Source organism: Spermophilus citellus, assembly GCF_964194105.1.
Source record: "Spermophilus citellus genome assembly, chromosome: 10".
Lineage (NCBI taxonomy): Eukaryota > Metazoa > Chordata > Mammalia > Rodentia > Sciuridae > Spermophilus > Spermophilus citellus.
Genome location: NC_138197.1, coordinates 77749735 through 77767923, shown reverse-complemented (window position 1 = coordinate 77767923; position 18189 = coordinate 77749735). Strand labels below are relative to the sequence as shown.

General features: G+C 47.9%; 2 protein-coding genes across 2 annotated transcripts; one reads left to right on the top strand and one right to left on the bottom strand.

Moving 5' to 3' along the window:
• The first annotated feature begins 1090 nt into the window (after window positions 1–1090).
• Window positions 1091–6641, top strand: ZBTB39 (zinc finger and BTB domain containing 39). Its single transcript, XM_081310438.1, has 2 exons — window positions 1091–1247; window positions 2858–6641. The coding sequence occupies exon 2, from the start codon at window positions 2902–2904 to the stop codon at window positions 5032–5034; it is 2133 nt and encodes a 710-aa protein (XP_081166564.1). The 5' UTR covers window positions 1091–1247; window positions 2858–2901; the 3' UTR covers window positions 5035–6641.
• A 4724-nt stretch (window positions 6642–11365) lies between these two features.
• Window positions 11366–13211, bottom strand: ACKR5 (atypical chemokine receptor 5). Its single transcript, XM_081311576.1, has 2 exons — window positions 13097–13211; window positions 11366–12625 (listed from the first exon to the last, which is right to left on the bottom strand). Exon 2 carries the CDS (start codon window positions 12607–12609, stop codon window positions 11476–11478), a length of 1134 nt encoding a protein of 377 aa, XP_081167702.1. The 5' UTR covers window positions 12610–12625; window positions 13097–13211; the 3' UTR covers window positions 11366–11475.
• Between the last annotated feature and the right edge of the window lie 4978 nt (window positions 13212–18189).

Sequence of the window (18189 nt, the reverse complement as noted above, 5' to 3'; positions counted from 1 at the left end):
CAGGCACATCTGAGGAGAATATTTAAAATGTTGGGAAGGCAGAGTGATGGAGTTCTAGAAAGACTCTGGAAGTACAGGCTTCAAGGACTGGCCTAGGTTTCCAGGGTGCGATGGATTCTGTGACTTCCTTCATCTGGCTAAGTGGAAGTGTTATAGTTAAAGCTTTGTCCCAGGGTTTCATAAACAGACTTCCAGACCACTCACATATAATCGAATCAAGACTTTATTGAAGCACACCCGTGGCGGCTGACCAGAAAATAAAGCTGTTCCCCTGATGGGCCCTGAACAATTCCAAGGGCACGCCTTATAAGCCTGAAAACCACAAAAGGGATTTTGCGGGGGGTCTAGCCAATGCAAGCAAGCCAGGTTACAGAAGCGGGACAGTGCAGTCAAGCGGAGGGAAGCCTAACCAATCACAGTTAGCCCAGTCACCCCAGTTACAGAAACAGAGCCCTGTTACCCTAGTTACAGAAACTATACCCCATTAGGTAGTTCCGTGTTCTTAAAGGTTTCTATAGCAAAAGGAAAAGAAGATCTTGCCCCAGTCATGACTCTTCTACTTGGCATGGTTGTTTTACAGGATGAAGTCATAAAACAAAATGGAGTCACATTTGCTCCTATTATCACAGAAGGAGGGACAGCAGTGGGTCATCAGTGGAATGAGGGACACCAGTGGTCCAGCCCTCAAGTGCTCCTTCATTCATTCCTTCCTTGAATCATCCACACAGGCTTTGTTAAGCATCTACCAGGGAGTGTGGTTAAGAGCAGAGATGAAGTCAGGAGCTGCCTTCAGAAAGCATTCAATGTTTTGTAAAACTCAACAGGGGACATTCTGAGAAGCTTTTGGACTACCAGATCCAAAATGAGTTTTGATCGGGCTTTTCACTCCCCAGCCGCTAAGGCGAAGAGTGGGTGATCTTCCAGTCTTGGATCTGCTCCTGGAAAGGCCAGGCCTGGGGGCTTGGCGCGGAGGCAGGCTCCCGGCCCCGCCGTGAGGGGGCGCTGCTTCCTCCCCGGCGGCCGGGGGCGCTGCGGCCTTGCGGCGGGGGGCGCTGCCTCCTCCGGGACGGCGGGGGGCGCTGCGGGCCGGGCGGCGGGGGCGGCCCGGGCCGGCGCGGCGAGTGGCGCGGCGGATGGAGAGTCTGGCCGCGGCCGGCGGCGCCGCCTCCTCGTCGGGCCGGGTACGGCGGGCCGGGGCCTTTGTGTGAGCCGGTGGCGGCGATGGTGCTCGGGCCCCGCGGAGCCGGGTAAGCGCGGCCGGGCTAGGGCTGCCCCTGGACGAACCCGACCCCGGCCCGGCCTTTCTGTCGCTCTCCTTGGGCTCCTCTTGCCCGCTCTCCTGGCCGGCCCCATCCTTCCGCCGCGCGCCTCCGCGCCGGCCCGGCAGCCGTTCTGTGGCCCCTTTCGGCTCCGCGCCCACCCCGCCTCCCACTCAGGGTCGCCGGGGTGGACCCCGCGCTGTTTGTGGGGGGACGCTGGCGCTCGGGGTCCTTCAGGTGGAGTGCCCCTGTCCAGTCCAATGCCCTGACCGCGCGGATTCTATCGTCCGTGGGGGAGACCGCGGTGCCACCGTTTGTTGGGGCGTCCTCCCCTGAAGTTCCGAATCTCCCACTCCGGTCTCGGCTCAGGCTGCCCAGTGCCCTGACCCGTCCACCGTGGATGAGTGGCCGCCAAGGCCTGGGAGATGCGTGGCTGGTACCCAAAAATATTCAGAAGCTTGCTGGGCCCGGAAAAAGTTGGGAGTTATTGGTGGAATCTGTGAAATGGAGAAAGGGGTTTTACTGCGCAGGGCGAGTCCTGAGACTGAACAAGCATGCAACTTAGGCGTGCAGGAGCTGAAAAGGGAAAAAGTGATATTGAACTAGCCTGCAGGAGTCTTACCTACGTAATTAGATGCCTCTCTTAAAGGCATTGAGTAAATCTGTTAGTATAGTGTCAACATAAGCATAAACCTGGTAAAGGTTGGTAAAAAGAAATGAAACGTATGGAAGTAATATTTACCACAGTTGTGTTCTAATTCGCTTTCCTCATTGGTTTAATATTTAAACTTCATCCACAGAATTAAGTTCAGAGAATGTGGTAGACCAGCGTCTGTAATGGCTCTGGGTTATAGGGCTAGAGAGTAGGCATGTAGTGTAGGTAGTGAGAGATGGGGATTCATGAGTGTGAGACGTATTTAGAGTCTGAAAGAACACGGAAATGACAGAAGAGAACACCCTTATCTCTTCCTCAGCAGCTAATGGAGCTTTGATAATTATATTTAAGTATATGCATGCCATTTAGCATCAAGAGGGAATAGAATTACTGAGATAGCACAGTGTATTTAAGAGGAAATTAATGTGAGAAAACTTTGAGCTAGTTGCTGTGGTAATGAAATATAAGATTATGTTCAAGGGAATGCCTCCTGTCTAGCTGTAAGGCACTAACTTGAGGCCTACAACCTCTCTGACTTTTAAGATGGAGTGAATCAGCTTTTTTTCTGATTTAGGTTTTATTATCATGATTCTGTGTTTGGGTGTTTATGCAGGGGGACAGGTCATTGTCTTACCATTTTGCTGTCCTTGCCCCCAGAAGAATAGAACAGCTGTCCATGTCCATTTATCCTGTTCCTTGGGACTTAGGTGCATTCAATATGGTGGTATTTTGGGGCTGGAGTGGTGGCTCAATGGTACAGCGCTTGCCTAGTCTGTGTGAGGTACTGGGTTCAGTTCTCAGCACCACATATAAATAAATAAAATAAAGGTCCATTGACAACTAAAAAATATTTTTAAAAAATATGATGGGATTTTCTCCTGCAGAGCCCCCTCTCATGCAGGGATGTGTTTGGCCATCCATCTTTTTTTCTTCCTGTCTACAGATTAACTGTGCTGATAAGGAGGCAACTTCCTAGGAGCTGCTAAGATGGGCATGAGGATCAAACTGCAAAGCACCAACCACCCTAATAACCTGCTGAAGGAACTCAACAAGTGTCGGCTCTCAGAGACCATGTGTGATGTCACCATTGTGGTGGGGAGCCGCTCCTTCCCGGCCCACAAGGCCGTACTGGCCTGTGCAGCTGGCTACTTCCAGAACCTCTTCCTGAATACTGGACTTGATGCTGCCAGGACCTACGTGGTAGACTTCATTACTCCTGCCAACTTTGAGAAGATTCTAAGCTTTGTCTATACATCAGAGCTCTTCACAGACCTGATTAACGTTGGTGTTATCTATGAGGTGGCTGAGCGTCTGGGCATGGAGGACCTCCTCCAGGCCTGTCATTCTACCTTTCCTGACCTGGAGAGCACTGCTGTGACAAAGCCTCTGACTAGTACCAGTGACAACCAGTCCGGCACCCTGAGTTGTCCCTCAGCAGATCCTGCCCATCCCCTTGGAGAACTCCGGGGTGGTGGGGAGCACTTTGGTCCTGATAGAAACTATGTGTTGTCCAGTGATGTGGGAGGAAGCTATAAAGAGGAAGAAAGAAATGTTGCTAGTGATGCTAATCATGGCTTGCCTCTGCCGCAACCATCATTGCCACCAAAGACAGAAGACCATGATGTCTCTGCTCCTTTCACATCTGTTTCTAGTATCGTGACCCAGCCGGTCCTAGGCACTGTTAGCACAGGTATCCAGACTAACACGAGCTCTTGCCAGCCATACAAAGTTCAAAGCAATGGAGATTTCAGTAAAAACAGCTTCTTCACCCCTGACAATGCAATAGACATTACCACTGGGACCAACTCCTGTATGAGCAATAGTGAACACTCCAAAGATCCAGGCTTTGGGCAGATGGATGAGCTCCAGCTAGAGGACCTGGGGGATGATGACTTGCAGTTTGAAGACACTGCTGAGGAGATTGGGACAGCTGAGGAGGTGATCGAACTGAGTGATGACAGTGAGGATGAACTTTTTGGAGAGAATGACAACCGAGAGAATAAAGCTATGCCCTGCCAGGTGTGCAAGAAAGTTCTAGAGCCCAACATTCAGCTGATCCGGCAACATGCTCGGGACCATGTGGACCTGCTGACAGGTAACTGCAAGGTCTGTGAGACCCACTTCCAGGACCGAAACTCTCGGGTGACCCACGTCCTGTCCCACATTGGTATTTTCCTCTTCTCTTGTGACATGTGTGAAACAAAGTTTTTCACCCAGTGGCAGCTAACCCTTCACCGACGGGATGGAATATTTGAGAACAACATCATTGTTCATCCCAATGAGCCCCTGCCTGGGAAGCTGGGTCTCTTTTCAGGGACAGCCTCACCAGATTTGAAATGTGCTGCCTGTGGGAAAGCATTGGCCAAAGATTTCCATGTGGTCCGAGGACATATCCTCGACCATCTGAACTTGAAGGGCCAGGTCTGCAGTGTCTGTGACCAGCGCCACCTCAATCTTTGCAGCCTCATGTGGCACACACTCTCCCATTTGGGCATTTCGGTCTTCTCCTGCTCTGTCTGTGCCAGCAGCTTTGTGGACTGGCACCTCCTAGAGAAGCACATGGCCGTGCACCAAAGCCTAGAAGATGCCCTTTTCCGCTGCCATTTATGCAGCCAGAGCTTCAGGTCTGAGGCTGCCTATCGCTACCATGTCAGCCAGCACAAGTGCAACAGCAGCCTTGACATAAGGCCTGGCTTGGGGCTACAGCACTCAGCCCTCCAGAAACGGAAGCTGCCAGCAGAGGAGTTCCTGAGTGAGGATCTGGCTCTCCAGGGCCAACCTGGGAATAGCAAGTACAGCTGCAAGGTCTGTGGCAAAAGGTTTGCCCATACAAGTGAGTTCAACTACCACCGTCGGATCCACACAGGCGAGAAGCCATACCAGTGTAAGGTGTGCCACAAGTTCTTCCGAGGCCGTTCGACCATCAAATGCCACCTCAAGACACACTCGGGGGCACTCATGTACCGCTGCACTGTGTGTGGCCACTACAGTTCTACTCTTAACCTCATGAGCAAACATGTTGGTGTGCACAAAGGCAGCCTGCCACCTGACTTCACCATCGAGCAAACCTTCATGTACATTATCCATTCCAAAGAGGCCGAAAAGACCCCAGATAGCTGACTGGTCCCAGTAGAGCCAGTGGGGAGCTTCCAGGTGGCAGCCAGGGTAGTGATTTTCTAATGGCTGTTGGTCCCTCCTCAGTGGGTGCTACAGTTTTGCCTTGCTAGGAATTCTGTGTTGTGTTTAAAGGAGAAAAAAAAAAAAAGAAATAGCACATAAGCTGTGACTGTTTTTGAGAAGCAATGGCCCTATTGCATTTACCTCCATACCTGTTCTTGCCCACACAGGGCTGTTTTTGATTCTTTTGAGGCTGGTTTGGGGATCTAGTCAGGCATTTATGACAGCTAGATCCCTTTCCCCAGCCTGTCTAGTTTTAGTTTACTGATAGGTTTCATGCTGCTAAGAATCCAACCAACAGCCTCACTGGACAGGATGTGGAGAAAGGTTTTCACTGTGGTTATTATAGCCAGACCTCCAACTGGGATGACCAGCTATGAGAAAGATTTGGGGAATGTGGTCATTTGGAAGGGACTGGTTAGCAGGGGGGCTGCTCACCTCAGGTTCCAGGGCTAGCCCTTAGCAGGGGAAAGTTGTCAGAGATGGAGGTACCTACCTGCTCCATAGCTCTAATCTGCTGACTGGACAGTGAAAATCTTTTGACAACTAGATCCAAAATGGGGACAAAGCTTTCTATTTATGTTGGAAAGCTTTGGGATGACTCTTTGCCAGCAGAAGGGGTGTCCTGTAGTGCTGTTAGCAGTGGCAACCTGGATGGACAGGCGAGGAGGCTTCTCTTTTCTCCTCATTTCCAAAGAAACACAACCTGGAATGATGGCCGAGATGTCAGGCCTTCCCTGTGGAGCAGAGAGTAAGGGGATATATCATCTGTTATTCTGGTAGCCTCTAGTGACCTTGAGTTTCCTGGTGGAGAGGAGAGGGAGGTCTGACAGCAGCAGCCTTGCCTTAATTTACATCCGTTTCCCACCCAGAAGGGTTTGGCCTATAAGATAGATGGGAAGACCCAAGAGGTGTGCAGTGGTGGTATATTGTGATCCCTTCAGGATTAAAGGGACCTGAGTAACTGGTGGTATGTAGCAGGGTGTGCATTCTGACTGTCCCAGTCGGGTAACCTGTTGTTTACTTCTGTTCTAACAGTGCTGGAGCTTTGGCAGCTCACCTTTGACCTGCTGGAATTGATCTTGATCTGTTTTTGCATCACCTTCAGGGGGCGCTGTTGGGTGGAGCTGGTTCAGGCCCTCCTGGGTGACCCAGTCCATGTAGCTGTTTGGCTTCATTTTTAGTTGGTCTTTGAAGGGGTCTTGCCCAAAGAAGGCTGGAGGGAGAGGGCCCTCAGTCTTGCATACTCAACGAGGTGGCACCTCAGTAGCTCATACTACCTCACCCTGTTTAGGCGAGCTCTGGGAGTTCCTGGCCTCGCCTGACACTGCCCCTGGTGGGACTTAGCAACACCCGGGTTGTTTCACAAGCAAGCTAATTAACTCACAAAGCCTTTTTGGATGTTAATATTTATTTATTTTTTGTTTTTGTATGCATATTACCCAGCATCTCTTTTGGATAAGAGAGTTCAGGAAAATGAGTTTCTCCCCAGCAAGTAGCCATATTCCAGGGAATAGTCCTGGTCAGAGATTTGGGGAATAGGAGTATAATCAGGGAGAATGTGTCCAAGCCTTTTAAACAAGTCAGTTTTCTTGTCTCCAGATGTCTGTAGCAGAATAAGTCCACAGAGCCCTTTAGGTAAGTTCTAGAAAGTTTGGGCCAGTTAAATTTCCAGACTTTTCATTCCCCTTCCATCCTGAGATGGTGTAGATTGGGGATTGAGTTGAGAGGATCAAGTCACAGGACCTTTTTACAGTTTCTTATCCTTTCTAAACATAGAGACCCTCCTGTCTTTGTTCATATTAAGAAACATGGCCAAACCAAAGCTCTGTCTCTAATAGGCCTGCTGCCTCTCTCCCTGGCTTGGAATTGAGGAAGCCTCAGAATGGAGCACAGGAATCTCCAGTCCTTCACTAGATGACAGGAGACTTTTATGTGCCACTTCAAGGCACACTGTCCAGTTAAAGGCCCACCTTTTACCATCTAAACCCAACTTGGGACATTCTCAGGAGAGAAGTTCTGAGACTTCATTCCTGACTGTCTTCTCACTTTCTTATGCTGACCATTAGGAATTTGAGAAGGGGACACGTAATAGGCCACAGTCAAGTATCTGCCAAGCTTTTCAAGCATGATGGTTACTCCCAGACTGTTGGTAAGGACTGAGTTTTGAGGGGTCAGTTTGAGAGAAATAATACTTATAGGTCAGATAGCTAAAAGTAAGTAAACATGCTGGAGAAATCCTTTTTTAAAAAACAAAACAAACAACAACAACAAAAAAACAGGCATTGTGGATGCTGGGTGGTCTGTATACTTAACCTGAAACTGTGAAGTTTTCCTTTTTTGCCAATGAACCAAAAAACAGATCCTTGAAACTTTGCCCTTGAAACACTAAACAAAAAAACTGCACCCTCTGATGCCCCTAAGGCTAAATGGTTGATCAGGGAGGCCCAGTTGGTCCCAGTCAGATATGTAGCAACAGGATCAGTAGATCATGAGTCTTATTGACCAAACCCTACCCTGCTTGGGTGTCCCCTGTATTCACATTGAACTCCCCTTCTATGTGAAGTCACACTGAAGTCCCCTTCTGTGCTTCCTCTGCCTCTAGCTCACCCTTTTCTGAATTTTACTTGAAACACTATATTGTGACAAAGGGCACTGTAAGATACTACCCAGTGGAAGGGATTCATTTTATTTTGCCTTTTTTATTTTTCAACCTAATGCTCATTTGATTGCGTTGCCCCCTCTCTCCAGGAACCCAGTTTAGCACTGTCCCTTCTGTAATGCTCTGAAATTCTATTTGACCCTTGAATGTTCTCTCTTTACCTGTTTTCCCTTTTTCTTGATCTGTACTCAGGACCAGCTACATAATTTGCAAAGCCCTCTGGTTCACAAATTGTTAGGAATTTCAAGATGGCAGTTGTACAGCATTAAACCAAATCTGAGGCCATTGCTGATTTGTTTCCTCCAGGGAAACAGCAATCCTTGTATGGCACGCTGGGATGAACTGCGGAGTCTGCTTGTGGCCAGAACAGGGGATCAATACCCTGGCATCCAGTGACTTGATGGCTCATGGATGCCACAGCATCCACTGGAAGCTCTGCTGAACAGTATTTGGTCCTCAATTTTAAGACTCCAGGGAGTCCCTTTAGTTCATGGCTAGTTGGAAAAAAAGGAGGTAAGGTGGGTTTTGGGTCCAAACAACCCCTAAAAACTAAGAAATGGGTAAAAATTATTTTTCACTTCTTTTCTCCTCTATTAGCACCCTTTATCTCCAGGACAAATCTTTGGCTTCAATGCCCCCCCCCCCCCCCCCCCCCGTCAGGCTTTTGCTACTGATTATTCCTGCCCCCCTCTTTCTGGCCTCCTGCTGTGCTCTTTTTCCCCAGACCACTCAATTTTGAAAGTGAAATTAAATTCCTTTGTAGACAGACACTGAATTTTTTGGCATGGGAGTGGACTGTGTGGAGCAGTCTGTGCCCATCTGGGAGTCCCCACATGTCCTTTTCCCTAAATCCTGCACCAAATGAGACAGGAAGCAGGATGCATAGCATTAGTTTCAGTGTGATTATGCATCATAAACTTAACTTCCGAATTAAAATGAAACATTTGATTTTGATGTTTCTGTAACACCCTCCCCTGTCCAACCCTCCCAATTCCCTCCATCTCTAATAGCTAAAGTCTCTTAAGAAACGGAAAAAAGTTGTTGATGTCTAACTCCTTCCATTAAATTAATAAGTACTGACCTCCTAATATTTAAGTGTTTACTATCTATTGCTGTAAAGTTTTGTATATTTTGTAAACTTTTTTTCCCAAATAGTAGATGTTTAAAATCGTTGTACATCTGATTCTTTTATATTCCATTGTTCAGCACAAAGTGTGGTTTTTATTTAGAATAATAAAAAGAAGAAATTTAAAATGAGAGTTTGCTTCCTGTGTACTACAAACATGCTCATTCCTTGAGTTCAGAATATCTGAGCTCATCACTCTTTCAGTAACACATGTTGGCTCAGTACACACCAGAATTCTTTCAGGTAGCACATTTTCCTTTCCTGTAGTTGGAATTCCCCAGGATTAGCTTGTTGACCAGTTTTGAGTGGGAACTTAAGTCAAAAACTCAACCTCTTCAAGGGGACGTCCCTGAGGGCCTCTTCTGTCAAACTGAGAGAGAGCAGTGAGACTATGGATGTCTAGTTGGACTAACATTACTAAGTGATTCAATTGTAAATTGTCTTACCATGGCCACTTATTTCTTGGTGAAGCAGTATGTCTTTGAGTGGAGAGAGGCAGATGGAAAGTGGGAGGGGGAAGGAAGATTTGAATAGGGAGAAGGGAAAGGTTTGGCATAATTTGTTGAGGTTGATGCAAATGAGTTAACACAGAAGAAACAGACCCCTAGCAGGTAGGGAGTGATATGGTCCTGTTGGTCCCAGAGCACATGGCCCAGGCTCAGCTGTCATTGTTGCTCAGTAAATGTTTGCTGAGTACAACAGTCTTGTCACAGTCAGCATAATCAGTTCCTAGCCTTCCCTTCCATGGGTGAAAAGATTCTAAGGAAGTATTCCTACTGCCAGGGTGATAACAAGTTTGGGGGAAGTGGCCTCTGTGGTGACTTGGGATGTGACACATGTAAAATTGGATTTCCTTCAGAAAGGTCCTGGAGCCCAAGACAAAGCAGTTAGTGATAAGGTCATCAGATCTTGGCTTGCTTTCTAAGTGGGGATAAGGGAAGAAAGTCTTTATATTACCATTTCTGCATTGTTAAGTTAAGCCCTTATCACATGCCCAAGAACAACCCAGAAACCTTGTTCAGAAAGTCTTCTCTCTATGAGTAGCTTAAGACCCTCTCCAGTTTGGGCCAAGTGATCAGGGAATGGCAGATACAGGTTTCCCTCTGTGCTCCTGACAGAGGAGCCATTGCAGCACATGTTTAATGGCATCTGCTGAATATGGGTTGAGATTTCCAAAAGTAGAGTATTTGGCCTCCAGGTAATGGGTAGTTAATCCAAGTTAAACATTCCTGGCACAGTGAGCTCTGGAGCAGAACAGAGGGAACAGAAGATCAGCAATTGTATCCATAGCTCCCTAGCTCTCCACGCAGGATTGAGAGGCGAAAGATGTGAATCGTGATTGAAAGGTGGAAACCAGAGCCTGTTCTTAGACTTTTACGTCAGTGTTCTTCAAGTTCCTGGGCCTAGTTTCCCAAACTGATAATGAGCCTTTTCCAGAAGACCTACTTGTTAACTTCTTTCCCCATCTATACAACAAGTGTTAATAAGTGTAAATTGTCAGGCAGGAAAATTATGAAAAGACTTGGCCAGGGAGAACTGACTTCGTGCTAGAGCTCTACTCTGTCACAGAACTGGGAAATTTCCACTTTGGCCTTTCTCATCCCTGTAGGGGGGCAAAGGCTGAGGGATGGAGCAACTGTCAGCACCTGCTGCTAACTGTCACCATGTTTGCTCCAGAATGGATGTCTCTGGATATTTTCCTATGATCTGGAGAGAAAGCAAGAAATGGGGATGGTGGTGGGATTTTGGGTAGCTCTGTGTCTCCATGAAAGATAGATTGTCCTAAATCAAAAGCTACAAGGAGCATTGACTCTGGAACAGTGCCTCTGCTTTGGGGGAGGAGGAGCAGGATGGACAAGGGGGAGGGGAGGGTATCAGTAAGGAAATGGAACTCTGTTTCCTGGATGGTGGAGGGTGGAGAGACTATCCTGCTGACCCAGCTGCAGGGTGCCTGTCTCAGACCCAGGCCCCACCCCTGTAGACCCCATCCCCCTCCACTTATCATTGCACTGACATACACAGATAGGGAATGTCCTGCTGAGGCCTCCTGATTCCTTGACCTCTGGCCTCATGTCCCCACAACCTGCATAGTGAGCTGGAAGATCAACAAGCACACAAACAAAAGGAAAGTTTTGTGAAGTTCCTGTGGAGCTCATTCTTTCTAGCTAGGATGATTTATGAAATGCATGTGTCTAGTTTCCTATGCAGGGCATCCCTTTAGCCTCAGCTTCCTTCCCAAGCCCAGCTGGAAGTGCAGAGTTCTCAGAGATCCAGAGCCATGGCTATCTCTAATTATTTATTTCACTTTTCTTTTTCTTTTCTGCATTGCTCCCTTAGACACAAGGGCCAAAACAAATAATACAACACCAAGGAAGGACCTGTTCTCTATTCCTCCCCATCCCTTATCCCTCTCCCATATTTCAGATATACCATGAGTATTCTAATGCTCTCCCTCCCCCCTCCCCCCAAATGTCTCACCTCCCCCTTCAGCCTTTTACTCGACCCATGGAAGAGCCTGGAATCTACCTCAGCTGCCTATGGGATTGCCAAAAAGAGATGAGGCATTTGGAAGCAGAGGGCGGCTAGAAGTTCAGGCTTAGGTGGGACTGGGGGAGGCAGCTGCAGTGGGCAGGCTGCCCTCCTTGGTGATGATGATGGAGTGCTGGGTGGAAGAGGAAGAAGAGGAAGCCCGTGCACCTGCCCTGGCCTGGTTCTTTGGAAGGTAGTGGACAACAGCACTCAGCAGCCGGTCCCGGAAGCTTGGACTGAAAAAGTTGTAGAGGATGGGGTTGGCAACACAGTGCAACATGGAGAAGCAGTCAATGATGTCATAGAAGAAATAGAGCAGGTGGGCCAGGTAGCAATGGACAGATATGTGGCTCCCATGCAGAGTGAGCAGCAGCAGAGTCGCATGGTAGGGCAGCCAGCAGATGACAAAAACAGCTATGTAGGCACACACCAGGAGGCAGTGCCGCCGGCCCTGGGGCTGTCCCTGGCTCCGAAGTCGGCAGGCTGTCAGCACGTTGAAGACTGCAATGAGAGGTAAGGGCAGCAGGAAGCCCAGGACAGTGGTGGACAGGGCCACCACCAGGGCCCATGTGCTATATGTTTCAAAAGGTGCCACAAAGAGGCACATGGGCTCTGACCCCTCCACCAATTGAATGTGGACCACCTCGGGCAGTGGGATGATGGCTGAGAGGACCCAGATGCCTGCACATATAGCCCGCCGCACTCGGTGCTGGCGATGCTGCCAGGAGAAAGAGGCATTGGTGAAGGTGATGTAGCGGTCAACACTGAGGCACACCAGGAAGAAGATGCTGCTGTACATGTTAGCAAGGTAGAAGTAATGAGTGAAGCGGCAGGAGAAGTCTCCCCAGAGCCAGGTGTAGTCCAGCATGACCTCCAGCATCCAAACAGGCAGGGACAGGATGATGCCCAAGTCCGCGATGGCCATGTTGAGGATATAGAGGTTCAGCAGCCCAGCCCGGCCTGAGCGACGCCAGTTGACACATACCACCAGGAGGTTCTCCACCAGCCCAACCACAAAGATGGCCAGGTAGAGGACAAAGAGGACCACTCGCTTGGTGTCCTCACTGAGCTCCAGGTGGCACTCGGACAAAGTGTGGTTGAAGAAGTAGAGCAATTCCTCCCAATTGTGGAACTCTTCACTGTCAGGCGCTGCGGTGGGCCCTTCAGAGGGGCCTGGCCCCGAGCTGGGTCTGACTGACATGAGGACCTGCAAGCACCTGTTGGGAAGAAGAGAGGGTGGGAAGAGAAAGGAACTCTTGAAAGCAGCTTTGTGCCTCCCAGGTAGAAGGCATAGGGGCTGGGGGCCCTTGGGGAAAGATTCTGGGAAAGAAGGAATAAGGGGTGTTTAGCATTCAAACCTTGAGTTGCCAGCTTTGACCCAAGAGCACAGACATTTTGCTAAGGGATTTCAGTGCTAGTAGAGACCAGGATGGTTTGCCCAACAAGGTTTCTTCCCAGCCCCAGCCAGTCCCATCCCACCTCCAGCCCTAGAGTGTCTCCAACCTCCACTTCTCTCCACTTTGTCGTGCGTCTTCACTAAGGGTTCCACACTGTCTAGCCATTCAGGCATTAGGTGTGAGAGGACACGCATGTGTGCACACACAACACCCCTCCCCTCTAATTCACCCCTGGGAAATCTGTCTTCAAGCCTTGGCTTTCCATCTTCCCTGGGAGGGGACAACACTCACCTGGATTTCCCGTGGATGCACCTCTAGTCCTGGAGGTCCTACAGGTCTGGGCTGTTAGGAAGTTGCAAGGAGACTGAAGGGACCCTGGCTGTGGGGCTGCTGGCTTCAGGGCCGCCCTTTGCTACTGGCTTCAGGGCTGCCCTTCATCCGGGAAATAGCTGTCACTGGCTAAAGCTCTGTGGGAGAGGGCTGAGGTTTTTCCTGCATTCCCCCAATCCAGTTAGAGGGGACGTCCCAGCAAAAAGCAAATAGGGAGGTCAGGATGCAAGCATTAAAATCCAGCTGCTTCACTCACTAGCTCTATGAATTGACTTCTATAAGCTTCAGTTCTTCTCTGCAAAATGGGGACAACAGTACCTACTAAGAGGGATGATGTGAGAATTAAATGAGCCACCAAAATAAAGGGCTCAGGGCAGGGCACACAAAAAAAGATTATTTTCCTCTCTGAGCTGGCTTAGAGTCCCACTTTTCCCCGTCTGTCTTGATTTCTACTAGAGCAGAACTGTGGGGTGGGGGTGGGGGCTAAAACAAATCTGATAATCAGTCAGGCTTTTAATGGCTCTGGTGTCCCTACAAGTTCGCCCCCCAGTCTCCCTGTACCCACCCCAACTCCACCCACAAGGGTTTCCAGTTCCCTGTCTTCATTCTGTGATCTGAAGTGAGAATCTGGGGAGAGAGAAAAGTCTGAATGTGGAGTGGAGACTCCTGGATGGGGAGGGAGGAGAAGGGCTCCAAGACTCCACACTTCACCACAGGAAGGAAAGGGAAGGGCACAGTGTGTGACTGGGGCAAGGTGGGCAAAGGGGTATGAGGGAGGGACCAGACTTCCCTTCTCCTTCCCTGAAAGCTATAGAGTAAGGAGCTTGTGTTGGTGAGATCCTGTGTCAGCAGAGCTGCCTTCCTCTCAGAGCACTCTCACCTTAGCCATTTCCAGAGACCCAGGACATACTTCTATGGGGTGGGAAATGGGTTCTCCACCCTCTTTTAGGGCCAAGAGAGTTGCCTATCTCATTGTGCATGTGGTAGAGCCACCTGAACCTGGACCTTTGTTTTGTAGGATGTAGGGTCAAGGGTATGTTGGCTGGAAGGGATTAAAGAGATAAAGGGGAAATTCTCATAAAATTAGTCATTTTAAAGTGTACAATTCAGTGGCATTTGGTACATTCACATTGTGCAACTTCCATTTCAGTCTAGGTCCTCAACATTTCCATCACCCCAAATTAAAAACCCTGTACCCACTAAGCAGTCACCCACTATTCCTTGTTCTCCTCCTTCATAGTCTTGGTTCCATGGAGACACTGGTCTGGCAGCAAGACCAACTTTGTGGCCAGCTGGGACTTCTCTGTGGACAGAAGAGGGTTTTCCCATGTACTGGTGATTACCACCTCAGAAGGGATGGTCCATAGGGTCATGATCATATCCTGCATGGGTAGCCAGCAGTTCTTCTTTGCCTAATTACTTGTGGTAAGCTCATTAGCCTGCAGGATGGGTTTGTCATTTTGGCCACCTATGGCTTGGGAGATGACCCTCATAGAGCCAAAGGGAAACTTCATGCCTGGCATCTTGGTCTCCAGGTTGTGGGAAATAACTGGTACTGTTTCCAGAGGCTCAGGCCAGCTAGCTGTGATCCTCAGGCTTTTCCAGGTAGCACATGATGGTCCCCTCAGGTTTGGGGCCCCTGGCAGGAACATTGGCAGTGTTGAGCTGGGCCTTTTTGATGCAGGACATGAATTAACCCATGTGGATGCCCTTGGTTGCAATGAATAGCATCTTCTGTTTCTTAAACTGGTAGTCCTTCACAATGTCCTTGATGTATCTATGCAGCTTGGAGAAATCCAGGGCACAAGAGCAATGCCCTTGTGGTGCTTCCTGTACACACAGAACTTGGTGACATCTTTCCTTTCCATAGATCCCAAGGCTGGTACAGAGGGGCCATTCTCAAGCATGGCCAAGAAAACATGCAGACCCCAGCCTGCTCTCCACCTCTATGGATTTATCTAGTGTGGATATATACTACACATGGACTCATACAGCAGGTGACATTTTGTATCTGGTGTTTTTCATTTAGCATAATATTTTCAAGGTTCATTCTCAATATAACCTGTGTCTACCTCATTTCCTTCTGTGCTGAGCTATATTCTACTATATATACATACAATATTTTATCTACTCAAGGAGGGGATTTTGTTAAGTTTGCTACTTGATTTTTTTATTGTTTGTATATATGTGTATATCTTTAATATTAACATTTACACTGTAAGCAACTTGTAGGTACACAGTTCAGTGGCATCAAGTACTTTCACATTGCTATGCCATTATCACCCCATCCTTCTCCATGGAGGGGATATATTTTGCTTTGAGATTTCTTGAGTCCTCTCTATTTATTAGACCACTTCTGGATCAAGAAATCTGTCACAGCTATGGTTTACTTTGATTTTTCAGACATTTCCACATATTCTCTTTCTCTCTCCTTTTTTTTAATATTTATTTTTTAGTTTTTAGTTGGATACAATACCTTCGTTTTATTTATTTATTTTTATGTGGTGCTGAGGATTGAACCCAGGGCCTCACACTTGCTAGGCGAGTGCTCTACCGCTGAGCCACAACCTCAGCCCTCTTCTTAATTTCTATCCCATTGGTAGCCTTTTTTCAATAAGGAGGCTTCTGAAAATTTTCACTTCCATCTTCATGCCTTTGAGCCATGCAGACTGGAGCTTCTGTTAGACTAAAATCCCTCCAGGGAAGCCCTGTTCTCCAAGTGGACTGTGCCTATGGCCATTTCCATTCCTTTCTTTTTTTTTTTTTTTTTTTTTTTTTTTTTATTGTTGGTTGTTCAAATCCATTCCTTTCAAGACTGCATTTTAGTGGCTCTTGTCACTTGGGTTTTCAAATCTTCCTGTCATGTGGAGATGCACCTCTGCAGCCTCACCTCCACCTGCTCCCAGCCTTTACCTATGCCCACCAAGAGGAAGTCATGGTGGTTCCTTTGAGCAGAGGCTAAGAGGGAAAGCTGTTCCCTCAGGAAGAAATAAGTGAGAGCTCTACAGTTTTCATGTGAAGGTATTTTTTTGGGGGGAGTGGGGCAGCTGAAAAGAGAGAGGCTGGGAGGAAGGGAAAAAGGGAGGGGCAGGAGACTAGGCTCCTTGCCAACCTGGGCAGGAGGGGGCACACGGCTTTGCTCTAAGCAGTAGGAGCAGCAGTCCTGAAACAATTCCTGGAAATTACTCTTTTCCCCTCCCCCAAGCTCACTTTTTTTTTTTTCCCCAAAAAATGTAGACAAGACATTGGGATCAACAATGAAAAAGGAAGGAAGGTAGGGGAAGAGGTATTGACAGGCACAGATAAAGGCAGGCAGCTTCCTGGGGCTGGGCAGGGCAAAGGGCTTGTGCTTGGGCCCTGGAGAAAGGGAGAGGCAGGCTGTCCCAGGAGATCCATGTTTCCTGGCCTGTGTGGCAGGGGCAAGTAGAGAGTGGGAAGATGAAGTCTGAGCAGTTTGGTGACAATTACACTCCTGTCCCCTTCCAGAAGGTCACTGAGTGAAAAAGCCAAATTAGGCTGAAAGTTACTCTGTTTGGCCAGCAGCCCTGGAAAAGGGACTCCCCAGGTTTCCCAAAGAAGGATGTTACCAGCCCTGGGCTTTCTCTGTTTAGTCAAGAGACACGGGGGGCTGGGGATGTGGCTCAAGCGGTAGCACGCTCGCCTGGCATGCGTGCGGCCCAGGTTCGATCCTCAGCACCACATACCAACAAAGATGTTGTGTCGGCCAAAAACTAAAAAATAAATATTAAAATATTCTCTCTCTCTCTCTCTCTCTCTCTCTCTCCCTCTCTCTCTTAAAAAAAAAAAAAAGAGAGAGAGACATGGTAGAGACTGTAAGGAAAGAACAGAGTGAAGGAGATAAAGGCGGAGGACCGGCATCTCAACGCTAACACAGGTTTATTCAGGTTTATTCAGGACAAACCTGCGGAGTGGGGCCCAGTTGAGACTGAGACCCATCTTCACTCAGAGCCTGAGGTAGTCATAGGGGAATGAGGGAGGGGGGAGTTTTTGCAATTAGGCCTTTCCTAGGGGTTTTCAGGGAAGGGTCCTTGGGGTGTCACCCTCATATTTCGAACCAGGTGTTTTTCAGGATTTCAGCCCCAGATAACAATTTCCTTTCTTTTGCATGATGATTGTCTGAGGTTTAGGTCAGGCTGAGTGAGGTGACTGTGAGGGACTCTTGTTCTAAGATGGAGGATATGTTTCAAACTGTGTCAAGTTCTTCCTAAAAAGGTTTGGGGATCACCACTGAGTAGCTGTGTGACTTTGGGGTATAGTCAATTAGCTTTTCTGAATCTCATTTTCTTTATATGTAAAGTGAGGATAATGATGCTCCTGTCACTGAGATCATGGGATAAATACATGGAAAGTGCTTGGCATGAGCATGCCCGTTTCCCACTTTTGAGCATAAGGAAGAAGAAGTCACCTTCTGTGTAATTAACATTGAAATATCTCTCTATATATTCTCACTACCACCAATCACTTTTTATCTGAATTAGGTCAATACCAATTTCCTTTTTTATTTATTTCTCTGGGGTTGTATTTCTTACATTGAATGGTGAGACTGCTCCCAAATGCCACCATGAATTACCACGGAAGAGATGTAGTAATAGTAATATCTAATGTTAATTAAATATTTGCCAGTTGTCAGACATAGTTCTAAGGTGTTTTACACATATTATCTCATTTAATCCTCATGACCACTTATGAGGTAGATTCTATCATAGGATGAGGAAACTAAAGTGCAGAGAGGTTAAATAAGTTCCCCAGGCCACACTGTAACAGTGGTCCACTTTATGCTTTGAATATAGCCCTTGCTGCTCTGCCACTACATTTTTTTTTAATGGATATGTTTCTTTCTCTTTCTCTCTCCCTGTTCCTCCCTTATTTCTCCCCCTCCCTAATCTCAGGGGAAACAGGATGACCTTTCTTCCCCATTTTAGGCAGATTTTTCTCTCCCTGAGTACACACCCAGAACAAAGTAATCCAGACTTTGAGGATGGTACCAGAAGATCTCAGAAATAACTATCTCCCAAATTAACAAGTAAATTACA